We start from the raw sequence: 23,520 nt of genomic DNA on the forward strand, positions 1-23,520 counted from the left end.
ATCCACAGGGAAGACACGCTTCACTTCATCCAGTGATGCTCCCCATGACCCTCTGAGCCACTTTGCTCCTTCAAGCGTTGGCTGTCAGCAGTGCACAAGGCAAAAGAAGCCTGAAACAAGCACCTCCTTTGTCTCCGCGCCAGCACCAAGACACTTGGCCTTGTTGCAGGATTCGGGGAGTGATACACCGCCTTTCCTGGCATCCCCCAATCTTTGGGGAGTTCTTTTGCATTCATGACATGTACTCTTTCTCCTCAACAATATTTTCATTACCTCGTTTTTAATTTAACCAGGTTAAAACTGAGACTGGAGATACTGAATTTCTCGTGCCTGGGTGTGATGGAATTAGAGCCTCTCATTGACAGTGTGATGATGCAAAACTTACAGTGTAAACTGGAGGACTGACTACATTTATCTTTCAATGTGAACCGAGCCAGGTCTGGATTTTTTCTTTTAGGGACAACAGAAACAGCCTCGCTCTACATTTTTATCCTTCCCAGAGAAATCCCATTGTTAAGCAGCTTCCACTGTGAGCAGTGCCCTAGCCTCACATTGAGTCCAGAGGTTATGTACTCAGGACCAGAGCTCCTGTGCATTTTAGGTCTCGAGCACGCTCGAGCCTGGATGGTCGGTCATGTGGGCCCCATAGACTGCAAGTCCATCGTGCAAAGTGCTCCACGCAGTTCTCAGAGCCCTCCTGAGGGTGGGTGCTCTTGTGCTCACTTTGCAAATAAGGAAGCAGAGGCTTGGAATGGCTCAGGGACTCTCCCAAGGTCACAAGTCTTAATTTGATCCCAGGGCTCTCTGGCACCACAGCCCAAGTTCATGCTGCCTCCTTACAGGGTGCTTGCTGGTTGAAGATGAAGATGAGGGCTCGCTGCCCTGGATCAAGATGCTTTTGCATTGTCTCCCTCAACTGAGCCGTTTTCATTGTGTCTGTATGTTTGAGTTAAACAGAGAAGATGAGTGGTGGGAGCTGGCACTCTTTTCAAGGGGAGATGTGTCTCCTTCCTCTTGCTGTCACCTCCCAGGGGGAAGAGGTTAAGGTCTGCAGGGTGCCTTCTCTCCAATACCCAGACCTGGCATTAGCTGACCTGAATCCCAGGCTTCCTGCAGGCGAGTCATGAGGCACACCAATGAATCACCTGGCTCTTCGTCTGCAATCCTTCATGGTGCTGACCACCCCATCAGAATTAAAGGAAAAAGGAAACACTATTGACAATTATAAAATGTTAAATATAGCCCAGTACATTTAAAAATGGACAATGGCAAAAACCTTGAAAAATTTTTCTTTGATGTGAATGGAGTCTTTGGCGTTTGGAAATACAATAAGATGAATTAATTGCTACTCATTACACGGCAAGTCAGAAGTTTGAATGTGCCTTCTCCCTCAGCATTAGCTGTTGCCCGACCAAAATAGGCCCTTTTGTATTTACTCCTGCTTTCTCTAATAATAAGCAAATTAGAGATCATGGCTAGGAAAATTCAAGTGCCCTCCATCCTTTCTCCAAAACCATCATAGACCTTTGTTATGTTGATCTGCTTAAGGGCTACTGCTGATAATTGCAGAGGTCATGTGAATCCAGATAGAGCAAGATTAGAAACAACATCTGCAAAATCACTTCTTAGGAGAGTATTCTGCGTTTTGTCTTTTTTCTGAAAAAGTGATTTTGCAAGCAAATTGCTATCTTTCCTCTCATGCACTATATTTTTATATTGCTGAGAAAAGTATATTTGGAGAAAAACATTTAATAACTGTCAAGAGTTTTTGACTCCATGGTCTTTTTTTTTTCTTCACTTTACATATCTTTCCTGATGTATTTGTGGACTTCCATATGAATTAATTAGTCTTTACATTCTGAAATGATGGCCCCAGAATAAATAGGAGGATATTGATTTAGTATACTGTTCTTTCAGATTTCACATATGGCCACTATAATATTGTATATGCCAGCAGGTGATCTTTTAGTACATTATCTTTAAAATTTGTTTATGGTTAATGCCTTAAAGTTATGAAATAATCGATTCCCCTGAATAACCAAAAGCTGAGGAAACAGAGGAGGACAAGCCCCATACCATTCAGAGACTGATTCGTGAAATGTCCTTGAGATTGAAGAGCACCCTCCTCCAGCCATGTACATCTGATAGGCTGCCCTCCTGCCATGGATATTACACCAAGACATTTTCCAAACATTGTGTACATTTCAGCCATAGAAAGGAGGCAGTCAGCTGAGCCCAGAGTCTTAGTGTCAGCCTTGTTCTACTTCATGAAATATGAAAACCTGTTTACTTAGTAACAATAACAGTTTGAAAGGCTTCAGGCTGAGGAGTTCATGCATGCCACAGCCTGCTGGACCCCATGAGGCTGAGGTAGTAGTGAGGCCACTGACAGCATGGGGTGCCAGGAATTGGGCAGGAAGAAAGTCGGGTGGGTGCTGAGACCTGCACCCAGGTTGGAGCTTCACCTGCCCTCGTTCTCGGTCAGATGGTTGTTTGTTCTTGCCCTCTATCGGCAGTCTTAGACCCATGCTTCCTGCTCCATACATACTGTCCACATTCCAGGGTGTGGACTTGAGTTAGGGTTTCATTGGAAAGGGGAGATTTTCCTTTTTCCCCCCACTCCCCAAACATTCAGCCTTTTGTGGCCTCATTCTTTGTAGTCTCAGGGATAGAGGGGCTTAAAATCAGTAAAAAGGAAGTTGTCCAAGCTCTTTCCTGTGACGCATTTTTCTTCTTCGTGCATGCTCATATGTACACATGCACACACCCAGAGGATTTCCTGTAATCCAAGACATCGTAGAAGATAACTCGGTCTTGACCTGAGAACAATTTTTCTAGATAAAACAGTGTGCTCATCCTTTGTAAATCTCTTCCACATCTCAGAAATACTAGTGTGAAAACATCTTAGAATGAAATTAATGTGGTGTGCAAATGTAGCATGTATTTTTTACTTTATTTAAGCTTAAGCTACTGTTGTTTGAATAGATTAACCCCCCCCCCCGTTTATTCTGGGGGTGAGTGGTGTGGATGGAGTAGAATGTTTACAAGTCCAGAATATTAGATTAGAATGACACCCAGAAGCCATTTACTCAGGTGTGACACTGAGAGTTACAATTTCTTCAAAGCCAGGCATGTAGGCTGAAAATGACAATTTAGAGATCCTTCCATTGACTCTTTCAGCTCAGTGTCCTTCTGTACTCCCATTTCAGGATAAGTAGGTCTACAGCCGAGCTCTCAGTTCTGATTTCGAGATTTCCCTGGTGATACTTAATATTTGCAGGGTTACTTTAGATTTTAAGCCAAAAGTTATAATCTTCTTAATTTTACAATGTATGTCATAGATAGAAGGGAGACGCTACAGAATTAAATGAGTAATGAGTGTGTCTCCACTACAAAAGGCAAGAAATCACTGGTGTAGACATTTTAGTCCATTTGTAGAAAATTGCCTATTCTCAAATAGGTAGGTCAAGTGCAGAAAAAACCTCTACTTGAGATGAAATTTCCTCTCCGCACTTGGCTTTCTCTCTATTAGGACAGGCGGCTGAGAGCTGCCTAGATTTTACCATCCTGCTCTCTTTTCACGAGTGGTTTTTTGGCTATATGTATTAAGGTGTATTTGCTTATAGTGGAACTCACGCTCAGAGCTGCAAATACTTTTAGAACCAGAAGATCTTTAGAGAATAAAGTGGAACTCTTACCTTTGTAGATGAAGAAAATTAGTGTTAAGTGACATGTCCAAAGTAATACAGCCCATTAATGTCAGGTAGAAATCAGGTTTGGAACCAGGAGTCCAGCCTCCCCAGCAGATAGGCGTTTTATCAGCCCAGAGCAAGTTGGTGCAATAAGAAGCAATTGACTTGCTCTCCTGCTTTTGAACTTGTGTTCTCATTTGGGTACCTGGTGCAGTGCTGGGTAATAAGAGAGTCAAACCTGACTATATTGACAGAAGAAAAAGGCCATATTCTGAAGCTGTGTATCTGAAGCTACGTGAAATCAACAGCAAGGTGGTGACGTTTCTCCTTTGCTCATTGACTGATTTCTCTGTTAGAAAAGGATCAAACTTCTGTGAACATTCTGAAGACCTTTTCAATCAGCCTAGCAAAGGGAAGTGTCTCCAGCAACTCTTAAGAGAATGAGAGTGGATTGTGGAGTTGTAGGGCCTTATTTCCATTTGCACCTGGACTTAACGATTCCTGGTCACTCCACCCAAGTGTGCACAGACACACTTTGTATTTGGGTGAGCAGAACCACCCCTGTCGTCAGCATTCCATAAACACCCTCAGGCTTCATGACATACTTTTGAAATAGAGGCAAGCCCATGGCTCCTTTGTAGTTACTCTTGAGTGTGCATTAGCCAGGCAGGCCAGAAGCCTGGACTGCCATTTCCTTGGCTCCCCCAGCCTGAGCCCTGGCAAGGTCTTAAGGCTTAAAGCTCATTGGGGAACACGCCTGTGGTTACTCCTACCACCTTGGCATAGGTATCCCTTCAGGTTCAGAAACCACCTTGAGGGCACCGGTGATCTCTGATTAAGGGTTAGATGGCATGGGGGCTGAAGTCCAAGGTAACTGGTCCAACAAGAAACCCATGACCTGGTACTGATGTCAGGGTGCTCTTGACGGAGGAGGGAGTAAGTGTGGCTGAGCCGGGGTTTCCGCTCATTACACTTGGATTACCCTCAGAGGGGATGGTGGGACAGGTGGAACCATGGGACCAGCCAAGGGAAGACTGTCGGGCACTGAGATCTGTGTGTGTCCAGCTCAGTTTGGCTATAGGGTATTTGCACACACGTAGTCCGTTTATCCCAGAATTCCACTGACTTCAAAATTTGTCATTTTTCCTGGCATCTCAGTGACTGAAGTGTTCCACATCTTTTAAAAAAGTTTCTCAGAGGAAGCTAGCTTTAGGTTAGAGCATTCAGCAGATTAGCAAATGGAGCTTCATCTTGAGGAATGCCATCTGACCAGAGGCAGCAAAGGCATCACTCTAGAACTGGGGACCAGTAATCCTGCAGGTACCTGGGGCCTCTGTAGTGTCCTTCAGCTGCAACCTATGCCTTACAGATAGTCTTGACCACGTGTATCCCCAAACAGCCGGTAGATGAGGCTCATAATTTTTTATGCTGAGAGCCAGAGAAACATATAAAATATAAAAATTTATGCAAGAGTTAGGTTATTTTTCAAGGGTTAATATAAGCGTTTTTGAAAATTCACATGATGTTCCTGGCAGTTATGGGGCAAAGTGGTATCTCCTTGAGGGCACCTGATTGATCATCCTTAGAACTCCCAGTGTACTTTGTCTTGTAGGGTGTGATTATTTCCCCCTCCTCCTTTTGGCCTTGACTTTGGCACCTCAGCATGTTTATTCATCACTTTTGGGTAAATCTGCAAACACTGAAGCCACTTCTCAGCCGGTACTCAGTGTCTCCGCCTGAAGCTCCCGTTGACCTTCACTCACTGTCTGAACTCTGAATGACAGCTGTGGAGAGCACTCCTTTTACCTTGTTCCTCTTTGATGGAGTCTGGGCCTGGTAGAGATTGTACAGACCTTCTGCCAGCAGCCAGGAGCCTTGGCGTGTGTGCCAAGCGTGAGCCCGGCCTGCACCATCAGGGCCTGTCACACACCAGGGGTCTGACCGCGTCTCCATCTGTACTGGGGAAGCTGCAGAACCAGCTTGAGGGAGTTGGGAGTTGGGGTTGTTGGTAGTTGCCCTTCTAGACAGTTATCTGGGTCACACATTTCCTCTGAAATGTGGGGGGAAGAAAACCCACACTCCTGTGCATTTCATTGTACTCAAATATCATGCGTTTGTATTCATGTATATTTTTTAACTAAGAAGAAAAATAACCCTGCCTTTGTACGCAATTCTTTTAACAAATTGTTTATTGTTGTATCCAGGTAACAAGCATGGTAAGTATTTTCACCAAATTGAGCATTCTGTATTTTAGCTGTTGCTTGGCAGACTTTTTGGCTAGCTTTGTGTCATCAGCCTTGGCTTTTCTAGAAAAGACCCATTTAGGAAAAGGAGAAGCCACTTACCTGGTAGCGTCCCCTGTGTCCTCGTCTATAGAAAGAACCCGCGTGGTCTTCGACCCAGGCGGGGATCCTGAGAAAGCATGCCCCCCGCAAGCATGCTGCTTGGCCCGTCGTTGCCCGCCCGCCGCCCCGCTGCTTCTGAGCCCCCGCCACCGCCAGCTGTCTGCAGGGCCCCCAGGCTGCGCATGAGTCCAGCAGCCCCAGGACTGTGGCTCCGGGACAGCGCACACAGACGGGCCTCCCCGCCCTCTGCGGAGGGTCCTACCCCAGACCCACAACCACGCCTCTTCTCTCGCCCCTCATCCCAGCTGTGTGCTTGAAAGCAGGGCCTCTCTTTCTTTCCTTGAGTGTATTAAGTGACTGGAGACAACTCTCTTTGGAAGCTGGAAAAATAAATACATTGTCCACTCTTCTCAGAGGCTTCCCATTCTGTTGGAAAACGGATTAAGAAAAATTTTTATTTTTAAAAACCTTGCCACTGGGTGTTCTCAGTAACTGTTCAGTGTTACGGTAGATTGAGTGTGTTTTAGCCTTCTGGCTGTGTTTATTTATCCGTGCATGTTTGCTTTTCCGGCCTCTTTTGTGGCTCTGTATTTTAGTCCCCGTGCTCGTGGCTGTGCTGTTTAAGCTGCCTGGTAGCCACGCACTGTGTATTAAGTGTGTGTGTCACTGTCACCTTCAAGGATCAGACTGCAAAGGATAAGGCCCTGCAGCACATGGCCGCCATGTCGTCAGCCCAGATCGTCTCGGCCACGGCCATTCACAACAAGCTGGGGCTGCCTGGGATTCCACGCCCCACCTTCCCGGGGGCGCCGGGGGTAAGTCACAACCTGGTCCTGGTAATGATGGCCCCTGGGCGTGTGGGGTTGGCATGGCCCAGCAGGAAGTCATCCACCTGGCACTTGTTAATTGGGTCAGGAGTAAGAGGGGAGCTACCACCTTGTGGTATGCTGATGCTGGGTGCAACATTGTGAAAGAAAACAGAGAGCTGGGGGTGCGGGAATGAAAAGAGAAAGAGAGAGAGGGATCTTACCTCTGAAGACATGGCCTTAAGTGTATCACCTTTGGGGCACCCATCTGGGTTGTGACCTGCCTCTTCTGCTCTATCTTTTTTCTGACCCTTGGTCTCTGTTCCTGTGTCCTCGGGTCACTTTATGGCAACTAGCCCCTAAAGGGACAAAATATTCTATTACCATTTTCATTTTGCACCTGCCAAGGGCTGAGAAGCTTAATGTTATGATCTCATTTAATTCTCACAATAATCTTAAATGCCTCTCACTGTTATTGCCATTTTACAGATGAAACAACTGAGGTTAATTAGCAACAAAACAAGGGTTTGGGTAACTTGATCATAATCACATGGACAGCAGTGTCAGGACTCAAACCCAGGGCTGTCCGACTCCCTTTACATCATGCCTCCAGCAGAGGGTCAGCAGGCACCAAAAACCTCAGAAAAGCTCACAGCAAGGGAGGTGTCTGCATTGTTGCTCAGAGCTCCTGGCCTCTTGTTCTGAGCTTTGTCTTCTCCCCATGCTGTGAGCTGTGGAGGCAGAATGTTACACGGAGTGTTTCAAAATGGAGGGGAGGGGGAGAAGGATGGCACACAGATAAAGCAGTCAAGTGAATTATTTGTGAGCCCTTGCAGTGCGCCCAGATCTCCACTGGGTGTCAGGAGAACACCTGCTGCCTGGTCCCTGCCCTCAGGGAGATTATCTGGAGAAAGAGTGAGAGGGAGCCGTAGGTTGCAGTCTTCTGCACAGCAGTGAGCATATCTGCATTTAGGGAAAGTCACTCTGCAGCTGGTGGATGATCTGAACCCACTATCTTTAGCAGGGGATGCAATGCATAGACACCCTGAACTGTGCTTTGAGGTGAACTCATAACCCTGAAGCTTCTTGCATTTTGCCTTCCAGTTCTGGCCGGGAATGATACAAACAGGGCAGCCTGGATCCTCACAAGAGTAAGTCTGAGGAGGGGCCGGCACTGACAACAAGGGGTCGTTCACAGTGCCCCCCCACCGCCCCATGCCCCCAGGGTAGAGTTAGCTACTGAGCCCAGTAGCCAGAAAGAGACTGCACGGATCCGGGAGACGGGAGACGTGTAAACATCTCACTTCCGCTTTCGTGGGAGCAGTATTAGTGGTTACGCAGCTGGAAACAGGAAGGGGGTCTCCAGCCCTTCGTGGCTTTGAATGGCGGAGCCTGGAATCCTCCCAGAAGTGCCTGCCCGAGAGAGGGCAGCAGAGGTCACCCTATACCCATTTTATTCTGGCTTTTGCTGCAGTGGGGGCAGCTGATAACAGAGTCCTGCTGATGCTTTGAGGGCAAAGGAAGCAAGCTCAGTAAGCCGGAAGATAAGGGCAGTCTGGGCATAAAAGTAGAAAGGAAATCCTGCCCATATATTCTCAGAAGGACTTGAGCTATAGGGCCTAGAGAAGGAGAGCCTGAAACATGTTCTGAACCTTGGCTGGAAATGGCGACCGCTGACCTCAGTCTCTGCAGGGAGAGAAGAGGGGGTGAGGTAGATACGACGGCAGGGGAAAGTGAGGCTGCCTGTGTAGCTTGTCTCTTTGTCTTGTCCTGCTGAACCGGCATGAGACTTGCTGGTGTGGTCCCAGCACCCTGCTGGCCCCTCTCCGTTGGAGACATAACTGTCTCTGCGTGGTCTGTGCTACCTCCTGCAGGCAGGGACCCTTAGAGTGGGAGGACCCCAGGTGGGTCCCCAGCCCTGGGAGGCCAGGGCCTGGCCTGGGGAGTAGCTGTTGCTACAGACGTGGTTTCTGACTCTCTCTATCCTCTGTCTCCAGCGTCAAGCCCTTCGTGCAGCAGGCCTACCCCATCCAGCCAGCGGTCACAGCCCCCATTCCAGGTGAGTGTCTGCAGGACCGTATCTCTTTATTACACAGCCGCACGTCTCCCCTCACTTGAAGAGCCCTGGACGCCCCCTTCTCGCTGCCACCCTCCTTAAGGCAGGGTTAGCCGGGACCCAGGAGGGCCACAGAGGTGTCCTCTGCCAGGTCCTCATGCCCGTCAGTCATCTCCTGAGAGCTCTTCTGATGGGTTTTTAAAGAAACAGGAAGCCTAATCACTTTCATTCATGACCCTGGGTCATCCTTGGAAGGGGTTGCTGTGGTTCCTGCCTCGTTATAAATGGGCCACATTGGGCAGTCTCAGTCTTAAGGGCAGACAGGGTTCTATTCACCCTTTCTTAGCAAAATATATTCAGTACCTAATACCCTTTCTTTAAAGGAGAGCTTCCTCGAAGCCCAACTAGAGAACATGAACCTGGCCGGCCCGCCAGCTTCCTCCCAGCCCACACACACACAGACATAGGACTGTCTCCGTTATACAGTCCCCAGCCTGAAATGCATTCATGTGTCCCTCTGCTCCAGCACCACAGAGCATCCAAGAGGCTGTTCCACAGTGCAGGTGACCACGGTCTTAGGAAGAGATGGACCAACCCAAGAAGTGCCCACGCCTCCCTGTCTCACCAGGAGACCTTTGCCAGCTCCCCTTCCACTCTTGCCTTGGTCGCCAGCAGGGCCCCTTTGTCCAGGATTAGGTGTCGTCACGCCACAGCCCTTAACCTGGGCTGGCGCTGGTTTATGAGGAGCCATGTGCATTGTGCTTCCAGGATCCTCGGTCAGCACCCACCACTGCCTGACTCAGCTCCCCCTGAACCATGGGCGGGGGGTGTTGGCCTTCCCTCCTGGGTTGTCCGTTTTGTAGGGCCCTGCCAACGCCTTAGCCCCAGGGGAGGCGAGCGTCGGGTTTAAGGTGATGATGGATTGGTATTCCAGGGTTTGAGCCTGCGTCAGCCCCAGCTCCCTCGGTCCCCGCCTGGCAGGGCCGTTCCATTGGCACAACCAAGCTCCGCCTGGTGGAATTCTCAGCTTTCCTCGAACAGCAGCGAGACCCAGACTCGGTAAGTGCGCTCAGACAGGTGTCTCGAACCCAGGATTTGCTCCTCGTCCCCTGCCCTCGGGCCTGACACATAATCCACGTGAACACAGACCTAGGGAAGAACAACCAGGCAGCCCTGTGGTTAAGAAAGTATTTCTACTGACAACTGTGTAGAACTTGAGACCTGAATAGTTGTGGATGCTCTGGACCTCAAACTCCAGGGGTTGCTGGAGCTGAAGAGAAGGACCTTAACGGGCTCTTACCTTTGATAAAATGTAACATTTCTTGAGCCCTGCCCTGTGGCTGGTACTGGGCAAAGCAACTTATAGATATGATCTCATTTTACCCTCACAAAACCCCATGAGTGTAGGTGCTGTCTGATACATGAGGAAACAGAGAGGTTAAGTAACTTCCCTGCAGTCACACAGTTAATATCTGATGGATTAGAGATTCACACTTGTGTCTTTAAAACTCAAGCCTGGACATTTAGCCAGTATTCTATACTTTCTCAAAATAGCAAGTTGTTACTTTCCGGAGAAGTAACAGGACAGTACTTGAGCAGCCTGATGTGGACTGCGATGATTAGTATTACCATTAATGCCAATAGTGTTGACATCTGGACTCCACTTGTCGTTTTTCTTCCTTCCTGTCTCCCTGCCCCGTCTAGTGCCCATCATCCCACTGCTTCTCAGCCAGGCCCACGGTCTCCCCTACATATGTGAGCCTCCCATCCTTCCCACCCAACAAGCCCAAGGCCCTTCCTTCAGTCCCACTCCTTGGCTGTGAGTATGGGCATTGCGTCTGTGTGTGGGTGAGCCCAAGGCGAAGACTGAAGAAATCATGAATTTGCCTTGGGATCTTCACCAGTTGCTTCCTATACTCTACCCCACCCCACCCCGCTGCTCTCCGGGGCTCCCAGAAGCACTTAGGTGTTGTCCTACTGACTGTGTTTTCTACCTTGCTGTCATTCTGTTACCAGGAAAAAGTGTCATGAATGCTTACCCTCTGTTGTGAGTAACTCAGACACTGAATGATTGGAGGTGACCTCTCCCAGGAGTGTTTGTACTTGAGCTCGATGGAAAGCCTCTGATGGTAGGATGGGGAGGCGCCATGGGCAGAGGGGTTTCCACCAGCCATCACCAGAGTGGAGATGCAGGAACCCACACGGGGCCCCCTGACATTTCTCTCTCTGAATTATGAATGCCAGGTGGTAGGGAAAAATAGAGCCTGCTCAAAAATTAGGGGAAAATGAAGAAAGAGGTATAGAGTAGGTCACTGGGCCCATCGAGGCAGGTACAGGAAAATGAGATTATTGAGAACAGGGGGAGAAGGCCACTGGATCACTCTTCTCAGGTGTCTTGAGCGGCTTTACAAGAAGGATGATGGGGTGAGAGCTTAAATCCCGGTCTGTGGGAGCACTGAAATAAACCAGCAGAGGATTACCTTCGTGGTTCTTGGCTTCCTCTTCTTTCCAGGAGTGTAGGTGATTCTCTGGCTGGAGGCTGGGCTTTGGCCAAGATGGTGCCCCAGCTTTCTGTACCCCACGTGTGTGAGACACCTCGCTGCTCACAGAGTACTTCGTGGTTGCTTATTTCATTTTGTCCTCAAAGTGCTGTTGAAGTAGATCCTGTTTCCCCCATTTTACAGGTGAAGAAACTGAGGCCCAGACACATTAATTGACTTAGGATATTTAGCCAATAAGTGGAAGGACCGGGAGCCCAGATCTTCTGTTTCAGTGTACTCTTCTCACTACTGTAAACCACCACCAATTGTGAAGCGCTCATGAATTATGTGCTCAGTCTGCCTGCCTCCCGTGTGAACAAATCTCTGTCTTTGCTTGTGACCATTTTTTTAGGAATAGAACTCCAAGACAGTAGGAAGCAAAAGTCCCAAGATGTTAGTTATTATCCTTGTTAAAGAGACTCAATATAATCAGAATAAAAAAAGTTTTTTAATTAAAATAGCCTAGGGCAGCCCCCTCATGGCGGCTTCCTCTTCAGTTATGAACCTGCTAGGGCCCAGGTTGCTCAGCCCTCTTTTTGTTGTTGTTAGTGCTGAGTGGGCCTCACATTGTGAATCACTGACAGATTGATTCAGTCCATTCTGTGAACATTTAGGAACATTTGCATATTCAAGGTGCTGTCCCGAGGGGGGACCGCCACTGGCTCTGCCCTGGGGGAGGGTAACATCTCATTAATCACACGTCCCCATGAAGTGTGGTGACTGCTAGGAAGGAGGAATAGTGGCTGCTGTGAGTGATGGACAGGGAACCGGGCAGTCTTCTTTGAAGAGGTAGCCCTTATGCCGAGAGGCAGGGGTGGACAGAGGCAGGGAAAGGTGTGGGAGAGGAGAATTCCAGAGGCGGTGACTCGCTGATGTGCAGAAAGCAGTAAGTGAAAGCTCGTGGATAGTTTAGAAAGGCAGGGCTCACCGAGTCCTTGGACTAGAGTCCAGAAATGTGTGCTTCATGTACACTGAGAATTGCACATAGTAATCGGGATGGTTTAAATGAATTTGATCTTCTACTGATGAATAAAAAGACCCCAACACATGACTTCAGTGGTGACAAATGTAGGAAATTAGAGAGTGAATGAATTTCCAAGTAGCTGGGAGTGAGCAAGGCCGCCCTGGACCGAGGGCTGGGCCAACGGGATTCTCCGCTGGGCTCTGTTGCTCCCCAAGTGTGTATTCGTGCCTTCTGTCCTCTTGGGAAACAGGCCAGGCAGAGAAGGGTTCAGACCTGGCCACAGCCTTTGACTAGCTGTAAGAAAGCGATCTCTCCAAGCCTCTTCTGTAGAAAGAAATAGAATTACCTACCTCATAGGGCTGTGATAAATACGGACGAAAGAAATCACTAACGAAAAGTAGTTCCCTCTGAACCTAGCTCATTCATTTATTTGTTTGGGTTTTGCCAGCACTTCCCACAGCCCCATGATTCCATTGAGCCTAAGCCATTGCAAAGAAGTAGGGAGAGCTATGTGTACCTGTCTGTATGTAGCAGACAAAGATTTGGAGACTCCAAAGTTGGATTTGTTTACGACCCTTAATTATCTGTCCCTTTGTAAGCTTCCTGAACAAATTAGCATGGTTAATGTTTGATGTTAAATTTTAAGGATTGTATATCCAAATTTGTTTAAATGTACCAGCTAAATTTAGTTTAGATGACAACTTTACATTTTCCTATAGTTGGAACAAAAATATAGTAAAATTAAAGTCTGAGAAGCCACCAAAAAGTCTGAGAGCCAAACAAAAAACCAAATCCCATTCACATAGCACTGATTTTTTTCAGTGTGACCTCGGACCTCAAGGGCCTTTACATGTTCCTTGTAACAGCACCCTATGTTTGCAAAATAAAGCACATAGGAGATTTGTCAGAATGCAATAATTTTGTTAATCCTCCCCCCTTTCAACTAGTCAACTATCTCTCTTAGAACCAGCCATTCTGGAAATTCACTCCTCCGTTTCCACAGGTGTCACCTTTGCCACCACTATAGATTCTTCACGACTCTGCCACCCCTACCAGTGGTAGTGCCAGTGTGGTGATGGCCGACATTGTATTATGTTACTCAGTCCTGTGACATAGCCTGCCCAGTGTTAGGCAACCCGCTGACATTGGAAGTGGGGTTAAAATCCAGGTCTGTTGACTCCACATCCTGAGATTTTAAGCAAGGTTGTTGGCTCTATTTGTATTTGCTGAGTACCTATTTTTTTGTAGGCTGCGCCTGGCTATAGTCTACAAGGAGCTAAAGGAAGAATAATTCAGGGGATGAGCGCCCCCTGCTGGCTCTGGATCATGTGTAAGCCAGACATTTCCTCAAGTCGTGGTTGTTTATCTTGGAGAGCCAGCAAGTCAGTCCCTCTGTTACCTTTGGCTCCAACAGAAGCTAAGAGAACAGCAGAGGCTGAAGAAAGGAAAATCTTAAAAACAAAGACTATTTTAGAAGTGGTCAGTAATGCTTGAAAATATACTTTCTACATGATTTCAGTGTTGCATGTCAAAGGACTTTGAGCGTTAAGTTTAAGATCCCACACCCAGGGTGGGCTTTTTCAAACTACCTCGCCCATTATCAGGGCCCAGTTCCTGGAGACCGAGTTCAGCAGCTGCTGCTTTAGACAGATGAAAACCCGGCCTTGGTGAGCTGTAGCCTGGATCCTGTGGGCGCATGGGGAATGGTTTTCCTGATCCAGCCTGATGGAATCCCTCTGCCCCCTCCCTGGGGCGTGGCAGGTTCCTCTAGCCCCCCTCCCTCTGCAGCTCAGCCACATCCTGCCTTCCAGCTGGCACACCGCCAGTTGAGACTTCCCAGGCAAACGTTGTGTGTTCAATGCCTGTCGTGTTCCGGATATAAGAACAAGCAGGGCTGTGAACAGGAAGGAGCATGTGAGGGTTCCGTGAGGGAGGAGTTACACAGCCAGAGAAGCCTTGAGGTGGAGAGGGCGGGACAGGAGGTCATTCTCTTTAGATGTCGGAGAAGCACTGTCTTGGGGAAGAAGAAGAGTCCTGTGATGTGGTGCAGGAGCAGACCTGAGCAGCGAGGGCACACCTCAGCTCACCTAGTCCTAGCCGTCCTGAGCCGTGTTACACGCGCTGCATGCCAGACATTTGACACAGGTATTGTCCTTACGGCGAGTCCACCAGCAGCAGGACAGAGGCTCAGAAACAGTAGGGTGCATTGTCCAGTTCCACCGCCTGGAAGCGGCTGTGCCAAGATTGGGCTCCACTTTGTATTCTTAGGCAGGTCACTGTACTTTTGAAGAAATAAAAAAATTACTCAAACTTGAGAACGGCTGCCCTTCAAAGTCTGAGCTCCCCGAGCATGGCTGGATGTAGCAGGGCCCTTTATGTTGGGGCAGCCAGTGAAGGAAGGTGATCGGGACATTTGGAGAAAGAGGAGAGTGAGGACACTTGATTTGGGCTCCGAGGAAGGAGAGAATTCCTAAAGGGTGCCCAAGCGTGGAAAATGGCAGGTCCTCAACCAGACGGCAAGGAGTTTTGCTGCCCGGAGTGTCCCGGCCCTTAATCTTTATTGCTCAGTGGCTGGAACAGCGTAAAAACGGGACTTTCCGGATGTGGAGGAGTGAGTCAGCAGTCTTCACAGCATGAGGGAGTCCATGCACAGAAGGGCTGCAAATACTTTCTGCAGGTAACCTGATTCTTTTCCATACGGGCATTTGGTCAAATGTGGACCAAGGGATGATTTAATATTCATGGTTTTAGAGCTTCTTTCAAAGGTCTAAATCCATAGATTCCTTTATCAGATTACAGATTCTGACTTTGGTTTGGAAAATATGACCAGTGCAGCTTTAAGGAAATGTGACATTGATAAGGTCTGCAGGAAAAAAAGGGTTGGGTGGTTTGTATGGGGACTTGATTGGAGAAATAAGGTCGGAAGCAAGGCTTCAATTCCAGATTGCTGGAGGTTCCTCACCTATATCCTGGACAGAGTGGAGAAGGGCAAGTTTTCTCTGGAGAAGCGTCCAAGCCCTGCTGTCCTGTGGGGCATTCACTGGGTCTCGGAGTGGGGCCATGTATTCATGGGAAATGGCTGTTTGGGCAGTCCTGGTTGCTGGTCCTTCAGAAAAGAGGCTCTTTCTCTCCCCTAGTTCATGACTTATGTGTAGATCTCATTAATAGTTAACTTGCACACTAGCATCTGTGCGGCTCCCTAAGGTCACACAGAACTGTCATGTTTACTGTTTCATGTGACCTTCACATTAACCCCTGAGATGAGCTGGCTGGTTCATCTCTGTGTTCAATTGAGGACACCAAGGCCCAGAAAGGTGAAGCAACTTGCCTCAGGCTGCACAGCTCAGAAACAGCAGAGCTTGGATTCGAACCCATTTGTGGTTAATGTGTGCACCACGTGCTTTGAATAAAGGGTCAGAAAGCACCTTTGGCCTTGCAGATTCTCCGAGGAAGGCTGCATTGGGTCTGATGGTTGGCTGTGCCCAGTGATTATTCTTCTCCCAGGTTTTTCTCACGTATTGTACCATGTGTGGTCTTACAGGAGGCCCCGGGAGATGGAATGTCCTCCAGTGCTGGAGGTGTGGTGTGGCCCGTCCCACCCTGCCCTGCATGCCTACCGAGCTGTCCTGTCAGCTGGCCCACCCGGCCGCACCCTCTTGCTGCAGCAGCAGCAGCAGCAGTGGGTAGTTTGCCCTCCACATCTGAGCTTCTCTGCCCACTCACCCTCTTTCTTCATGACCATTTGGGGACGAGGCAATTGAAAGCATCTGGAAAGCTAGATTTTATAGACATTTCACAGAGGCCCAGCCAGGCTCCATCTGCTTTCTTGGCAGGTCAGCCCCCCACCCGCCTGCCTTCCTGGTGGCTGTCCCTGTACTCAGCCAGGGGACTTAACAGCTGTGCTTCTGTGAAGAAGACACCCTCTTTCCAAGAAAACAGCAACCCCTTTATGGAGATGGTGTTAGAAATGGGAGGTGGGGGTGAGGGTGGAGCATCCTATTTGAGGTCTAGGAAGGAAGGACTGATTTGCTCCTTTTTGCTTGTTTCAGGGAACGGAGGTGGCAGCACCTGGGAGCCAAGGTGCACATCTGCCCCACCTGAGCCAGAACAGGGCAGAGGCCTCTGAGCAGTTAGCTGAGAAGAGAGAGACACTAGATCATGAGCCCAGGCAAGCCCCTCTCCAGTGGGCTGAATATGCTGGTCCTTTCCCTTGGCTTAGTCCTGCACCACTCCCTGTCCCTCCCTGCAGGGCCCCGGGGCTATCAGAGGCTGCCCAGGCTGCACTGGGGGTGTCTGGACAGAGCATCAAGGCAGGAGTGTAACAGGAAGCCGTGTAGGTGATTTGTCCTTGTTCTGTTTCAGCTTGTACATTAGCAGCCCTTGACATGAGTTATTTGCCTTGGTTTCTTTAAATTCCTAAGTGGATTATAATCTTTCTCCTGGTATTATCTGACAGCAGTCATTTTTCAAGGTTTTACTACATTCTTCAAATATTTGGAATTTTTGGAACAAGCTTAGGGAAAGGCCGCCATCTTCAGGTCAAACAGTGTAGTGCAGGACTGGGTCGTATGAGGGGAGTGGCTCAGATGCCAGGAACCAGCAGACTCGTAGGGCTTCCCCTTCCTTTTCCATAAAAAGTGAACTGCCTCACCAGAGGGCTCTAGAATAGAATGTTAGAAGCCCTCTTAAAAAAAAAAAAAAGGAAAGAAAATTAAACCCCAGTGGCCACTTTGGGAGTTGTTTGTTCTGGTTTGTCTCATCTGCAGTAATGGGCAACCTCCCAGGCTGCCCTAGCTCTGCTGGCGAGGGCAGACTTAGCATTCTTCAGTGCCATGCCTGGGGGAATTTCAGGGGCCAGATCCCTCAAGGCTTTGTGTGCACATCTGCCCCACCTCAGCCACCCTGTGCAGTACCTCATGGCAGTGTCAGGACAGTAGGAATCAGCTTACTATGCCTGAAACTTTCCTCTCTTAATTTCTGCTTTAAGTTTTAGTATTGCCATTTTGTTGCTGTCAGAGGAACAGCCATAATTTCAAGTTATCTCACGCACACCCCCAAGTACAGAAACATGATTATTGGGGAAAATAACAATAGCAATAATAGTAACAACACATTACATGCTAGGCACAGCATTGTGTATTTTCCATGTGTTACCTCATTAAGCCTCATGTCACTCCGAGGTAGGTACGTTATTATCCATGCATTTCGGGTGTGGAAGCTGCAGCAGAGAGGGCTGAAAGCGCCCCTCCCAGATGACTCAGCTAGGAAGTGGTGCCGGCGCCAGGATTCAGACCCAGACCCTGTCTGACTCTGGAGCCCGGGGCTCAGCCCTCCTCCCTGCAGCTCCCTGAGCAGCGGAGAGAAGGAGGGCCAGAGACCAGGAAGGAAAGTGACCTCTGAGAACAGCTCTGGGGGAGGAGGAGAGTCCTTTGTTAATCCCCCGGGATAGCTAAGTGACCCTTTGTAAGTCCCTTGTGGAGTTTTTAGGATTACATTTACCTTTATCACTGTTTACCACTGCTGTGAAAAGTAACTGGAGCGATTATAGCAATAAAAAGAGAAAATGAGCATTTCCCCAAGTCGCAATAGGAATCTGTGTATTAAGATTGTGTCAGGGGCTGCTGAGTTGTGGGACGTCGCAATCCAGGTAGGATTTTGGTGGTGCAACATCAGTCTTTTTGGTGAACCCCACAGGCAGACAAGGGTCCAAGCGCCTGCCGGTTGTCCTGAGTATTTGAGCCATAGGAAGGCTCTGTGATCTGACCAAGTTCCTTTCGCGTCCAGAGGACTTGCGGCCGGCTAGAATAAACATCCTGCAGCACGGCTCTTCACATTTTTGTTTCCCTTTATAGTTCTTTGCTTTCCTCACAAAGCTCCGTGATGGCTCAAGATACTGTTTGATTGGCTGCTTGTTTAATTTAATAAAGTAAAAGATGTTCTTCATGTATAAGCCAACTCAAACCCCATGCATGACCTATAAGGAAAAGCAGCCGTCCCCTGTCTCCTCTCCCACCCCCATCCCCCACCCCCGGTCCTACTCCTTAGGGGCAGCTGCTTCCAGCCTTCCAGCCCTGGCTTTGTGTATTATCTCTGTATTGCTAAACACACTTGCACTGTGTATCCAATCTATGGATTTTAGGCAGTATCTGTTGACCTCTTACCATGGAAGACCAGGGCTTAGCTCTCTAAATTTAGCACATGTGTTCCCTGCCTCAGCCCTTCCAACCCTCCAATATAGTTGTATCACAATTTTTGGTTCAGTTAACACTCAGTATTTACATTACAAACTTGTGTACATTTTGTACACAGATTGGTTAACGTGTGATGTATTAGAACCATTTTCTGAATTGTAAAACTTGTTTTTTCCCCAAGGTTTGTCATTGCTTCTTTTTATTTGTTCTGTTTTTACATACCTCCACAAATTCATCCTCCATGTTTCTGACAGAATTCTCAAACTCCCCTCCAGATGGTCAGGGAAGTCAGGGAGCCTCTCCAGTCTGGCGTCCCCTTGGCGACATCCGTCCAGGAGCCCTCCAGCTCCTCATCCACTCTGGACGGGCTGCTGTCCAGCTTAGCAGCCCGGCTGTCGGCTGGCGTGCTCCTTTAACCTCTCTTCTGGGTTAGGGCGTCATCTTGCTCTTTTTTGATTCACTCCCTCATTTCATAGGAACATCTCCTCCTATGCTACCTGCAAAGGAAGGCCAGTCTTCTGGAACTGTAAAAGTCTGAGAGTGTATTCTGTTCTCCCATGTGATGGCTAACTTGGTTTTCATCACCGTTTTTACCTTAGACTTGTGAAACTTTGTTCACATTTTCAAAGTGAATTCGGCATAGGTTCTCACTGCTGATGAATAACACTGTATGTTTAGCGCTGGAGAATACGCATATAAAAAGAGCAGGTAAATGCTGGTTTAAGTCATGTGATGTGCAGGAGAGGGGATGTTGACTGTCCTTAACCTCAGTCTTCGCTATAGGAATCTTTGAGAACATTTATTTAAGGGGTAGTGCATGATTCTGACTGTAGAGGCGATAAGCTGGCTCTGTAGTTACTCAGTAGGTTCTATAAAGAGACAGACTTCGCACTGTTAGCTCATGGATTCCCTGTGCCCAGCACAGTGCCTGGAATATAATGGACCTTAGGTGTGCTGGTTTATTCTACTGAAATCCATAAAAGAAATATTCAGAGCAAGTACCTTTTCTCTTGTTGTCCTTGGTATGTTGATAATCAGCATATCTACTGAGTGCCTACGAGATGTTCTTGTAATTGAACAAGCTAGTGTTCACCTCTGTTTTGGATGTCAAGGAAGTGTAGTCTCAGGCCTTGGTATGCGTGGCTCACTGACATTCACCCTGTTTCTGCTTATTAGTGCCGTAATACTGGGGGTTTTTGGTTGTTATTGGTTGCTGTTTTTGCAAATAGGTGTTTTCTGTCCTATAGACTAGAATTGCCCTTTTTTGGTTTCGCTGTTCCACCTTTAGTTTTGCTGCACTACACTGACCTGAAGTTTGGTTTTTGGGGAAGCCACCACTGCTGGAAAGAAAATGGGATTTACTTGGGAAGGAGGCAGGGAAGGAAGGTCCCCACCCTAGCCTTCTTCCTTACAAGGAGAACTGCAGGATGGGAAGTAGAGCCTCATCAGATGGTTTTTAGAGTTTTGATTTCCTTAAAACTCAGACCCAAACATGTCATGTAGACTTCTTCTTTTCGGCCCTCTGGATTTGGGGGCAGAGGGCCTCCTGACCTACTCAGGTTGGAGTAAGGAGAAGGGGAGGTCTGTCCCACTGCTGTGGCCTCCAGGACGCCTTCTTTAGCCCTCTGTATTCTTAGAAACAAAGTCACCTCTTGGCAGGAGTGAAGCCACTCAGATGCCAGCAGTCAGAGCTTGGTTTCAGGTCACCAGCCTTGGAGAGGCAGTGCCTGATTTCCTTTGGCAAACACAGCCTGCCTGTTCTCAGTTCACTTCAGCCACTTGGGCACAAAGGTAACTTCCTCAAAATAGAAATCTTTGAAGACACTGTCTGATGGTCTGTGAATCATTATGTTTTCCCGAACTCTAATTTCACTTCTCAGAATTTTGAAAACACTTCATCGTTTTTCTTTCTTTCTCAAATCACCTTTCAGGAAAAGTAGATCCGAGTTAGAAGGATCGAGGCATTTGTATGTTTTCTTCTGGAGTAACAGCCTGGTTGAGTTTGCAGCAAACGCAGGGGCTGTGGCGCTGACAGATCCAAGTTCTATTAACTCCAGGACTGTTCCTGGAGGTGTGACCTCAGGCAAGTCTCTTCATCTCTGAGCTTCTGTTTCCTCATCTATAAAAATGATTTCAGTGAAATCCACCTGCAGTGTCGCTGTGAGGCAAGGATTACCTGAGGTCCCACGTGTAGAAAGCACGCCCACTGAATGGACCCAGGTCTCTTTCTTCCTTCAGGCATTTCTCACGGCTTCACAGCTTGCTGTCAGCTCTTGGCTTCCTTGGGTTTCTTTTCTCTTTGCTAGGCAGGAGGGACAGCTGGAGCAGGAAAGTCCTTTTGCTTCTACCCCAGGGTCTAGTTTATCTCACATGATAATAAACCACAATAGTAATCTTAGCAGCTATGCTTTGTCGAGCACTCCTTGTATGCTAGGCCCACGCCAGGCCCCCTCTGTGCACTGTTTCCTTTAATCTTCTAACCTGTCCTGTGTTTCAGTCATCGTTCCCCATTGTACACATGAGAAAACTGAGATTTCAGGCTCTTGTCTGGCTCCAGAGCGCTTTGCACTCAGCACCTCGGTTTTCAGCTATACCTACATGGTCCCCCTTGGGGGTAGATTTTACCCCCCATGCACCTTCCTGATCTGTTGACACGTGAAGGTCCGGTCTGGGTTCCCCGAGTTCTCATGCTCTGAACTTCACCCCAGCTCAGCCCCAACCCGTGGCGGCTGGCAAGGCGGGAGAGCTGGGAGCGGGGGGCTCAGCAGAGAGACTCAGATTCTATTCACAGGTGCCCCAGCGCTCTGCTTGTATTCCATTCTTTCCCATAAACTCACTGCCTGCCAGCGGCACGAGAAATGACGGAAACGGTACCTCCCAGAGCCGCGTAGGGCCGGAGCTTGCTGCAAGCAGAGGTTAGCAATAAGGGTTGGATGGACGGGCGTGCAGATGGCCAGTCGTCTGGATAACGAAGGAATGATGCCTTTTGCCCTCTGTGCCGCCCTGGTGGGTAGCTAGAGGGCGAACAGTGGGCCAGACCCGAGGCACAGCCTCCTCGTTCACCGCCTCACCTTCGAGGGCCGTGCCCCGTGTCTGTGCCCCCCGCCTCACCCAGGTTGTTTGCTCTCCTTTTACCCGCTTGTGAGACTGGACGCTGCGTCACAGCAGTGCCTCATGCATTTCTGTGGGCTTTGGTTTGCTTCTGATTGAAAAGGTGATGTGACAGCATTTGAGAAAATTTACCAAAAGATCAGAGGTGCTCCACCCTACCCTAAAACCTCCCCTCCCTCACGTGGCAGCAGCTTTCAACTTTGTTTTAAAAATTTCCTTCCAGCACAGTGTACTCTGTCCTCACCGTGTCCTGGTCTCAGTCCGCCTTGAAGTCCACCAGGCGGTGGGAACAGGGCTGGGTCCTTGTCAGAGCTCCAAGTTCCTCTTTTTCATTTCACCTGATACCTCTGAGGAGTTTTGAAGCCTTGGTAAGAGACCGCTCTGATGTTGAGTAGGAGAGGGCTTCACCGTCTCCGGGAAGCTGGACCACGGCCACACTCCTTGTGTGTGCAATGCTGGCGTCGGGTGAGGTACTGGGCCGCCTGCCCTTCAGCATTGTGACCGGAGAGCAGGTCATGGTCATAAACCAGGACTTATTTGCAGGGTTTTGTGACCAAATGAGTTCGAGAAAGTGTGGGTTATACAAAGTTAGATAATGTTTCTCTACTGCAGTGCTTTTAACATGCTAACTTTCACTGTGAACCTCAGAGAAGAAGAGTTTTATAAGAAATAATAGTAGCTAATGTTTAAGTGTCTACTCTTTGTTGAATGTAGGAGCGCCAGGGAGCTCATAACATGCAGTGTCTCATTTAAACCCTATAGCAGCCCTAGGAGGTAAATGCCATCACTGTCCCCACGTTAGAGACTGAGGACACTTACCCAGTGTCAGGGTTCATTTGCAGTGGGCACAGTTTTGTGCTGGAGCAGGCTGCGTCCAGACTCCCTGTCTTAACCAGTACACAATACTGCTGGTGGGCAGCTTGAAGCAGCCTTCTTTCATTTGGGATTTCTCAGTCCCTGTGGGACTAGTACTTGGAAAGCCTCTAGCTGGAGAAGTGCCAATGTAAACTTGAAACATGAGAAAGCCTCCTGAGTGCATGGTGACATGAGCTTTCTCCTGTGGCCCCTGCCGGGTGCTGGCTCCCTGGAGCCCCTGCACCCCAGATGTCTCTGTCAGTCTCACGTTAGGTTGGTGCTACTGCCCTTCCAGCAAGAGAGGCAGGCGCATGGGGTCCTGGGGACAGCGTCTAGGCCAGTGGTTCTTCAACTTGGCTGCATATTGGAATTCATCTGAGGAGCCTTAAGAATTACCGATGCCAGGCCTCATTCTCAGAGATGCCGCTTTGGCCTGAGTGGGGCCCAGGCAGCAGTGAGTGAAATGCTCCTTGGTGCCTGTGCTGCAGCCTGGGTGAGAACCACCGGTTGGACCCACTCCTTTGTGGTCCAGTTACCACATCTTGTACCAAAGCAAAGAGAAGAAAGAATTTCCTTCATAAGTTAAAAGTTAACTTTTGTGTGAATGAGTGACTAGTATTCTTTTTTTTTCCTTTTCTGCTAGTCCGTATAGCACTGTACCATGAATCCTCTCCATGATCTGTACTCTTAACCCTAACTTGGCACTGACAGTCACATACCGACCAGCCCTTATGCAGAAGTTTTAGCTTGGTTACTAAGGGGGTTCGTGAAAAAGGCACTCAGTTCTCATTTTGCTGGAAGAGGTAGGTAGGTACCTTTGCTCACAGCACTGCGTTCATGCTGTTGCTGTGGGAGCTGTAGTGACAAGTGCATTCTGGGTGATGGCGTTAGCTGGCCACGCCCCTACTTCTTGTTGGGCTTACACGGTAAATAATGGGCTCCACAGGGTGTCACTGTTGT

The 23,520-nt window shown here is 48.5% G+C and overlaps 1 protein-coding gene across 6 annotated transcripts in view; it reads left to right on the top strand.

Moving 5' to 3' along the window:
- The window catches only part of TEAD1 (TEA domain transcription factor 1), a 244,161-nt gene that overhangs the window by 182,274 nt on the left and 38,367 nt on the right, over window positions 1-23,520 (top strand). For 5 of the 6 annotated variants that reach the window (XM_072969527.1, XM_072969526.1, XM_072969529.1 and 2 more), the window contains 4 exons: window positions 6,718-6,852; window positions 7,948-7,994; window positions 8,841-8,902; window positions 9,834-9,958. In XM_072969527.1, the coding sequence (XP_072825628.1) occupies window positions 6,718-6,852; window positions 7,948-7,994; window positions 8,841-8,902; window positions 9,834-9,958 (369 nt within the window). Of the gene's footprint in view, window positions 1-5,900; window positions 5,909-6,717; window positions 6,853-7,947; window positions 7,995-8,840; window positions 8,903-9,833; window positions 9,959-23,520 lie in introns of those variants that run through there. The other variant, XM_015238602.3, reaches the window with a different exon arrangement.

This window comes from Vicugna pacos, chromosome 10 (genome assembly GCF_048564905.1).
Source record: "Vicugna pacos chromosome 10, VicPac4, whole genome shotgun sequence".
NCBI classification, from domain to species: Eukaryota; Metazoa; Chordata; class Mammalia; order Artiodactyla; family Camelidae; genus Vicugna; species Vicugna pacos.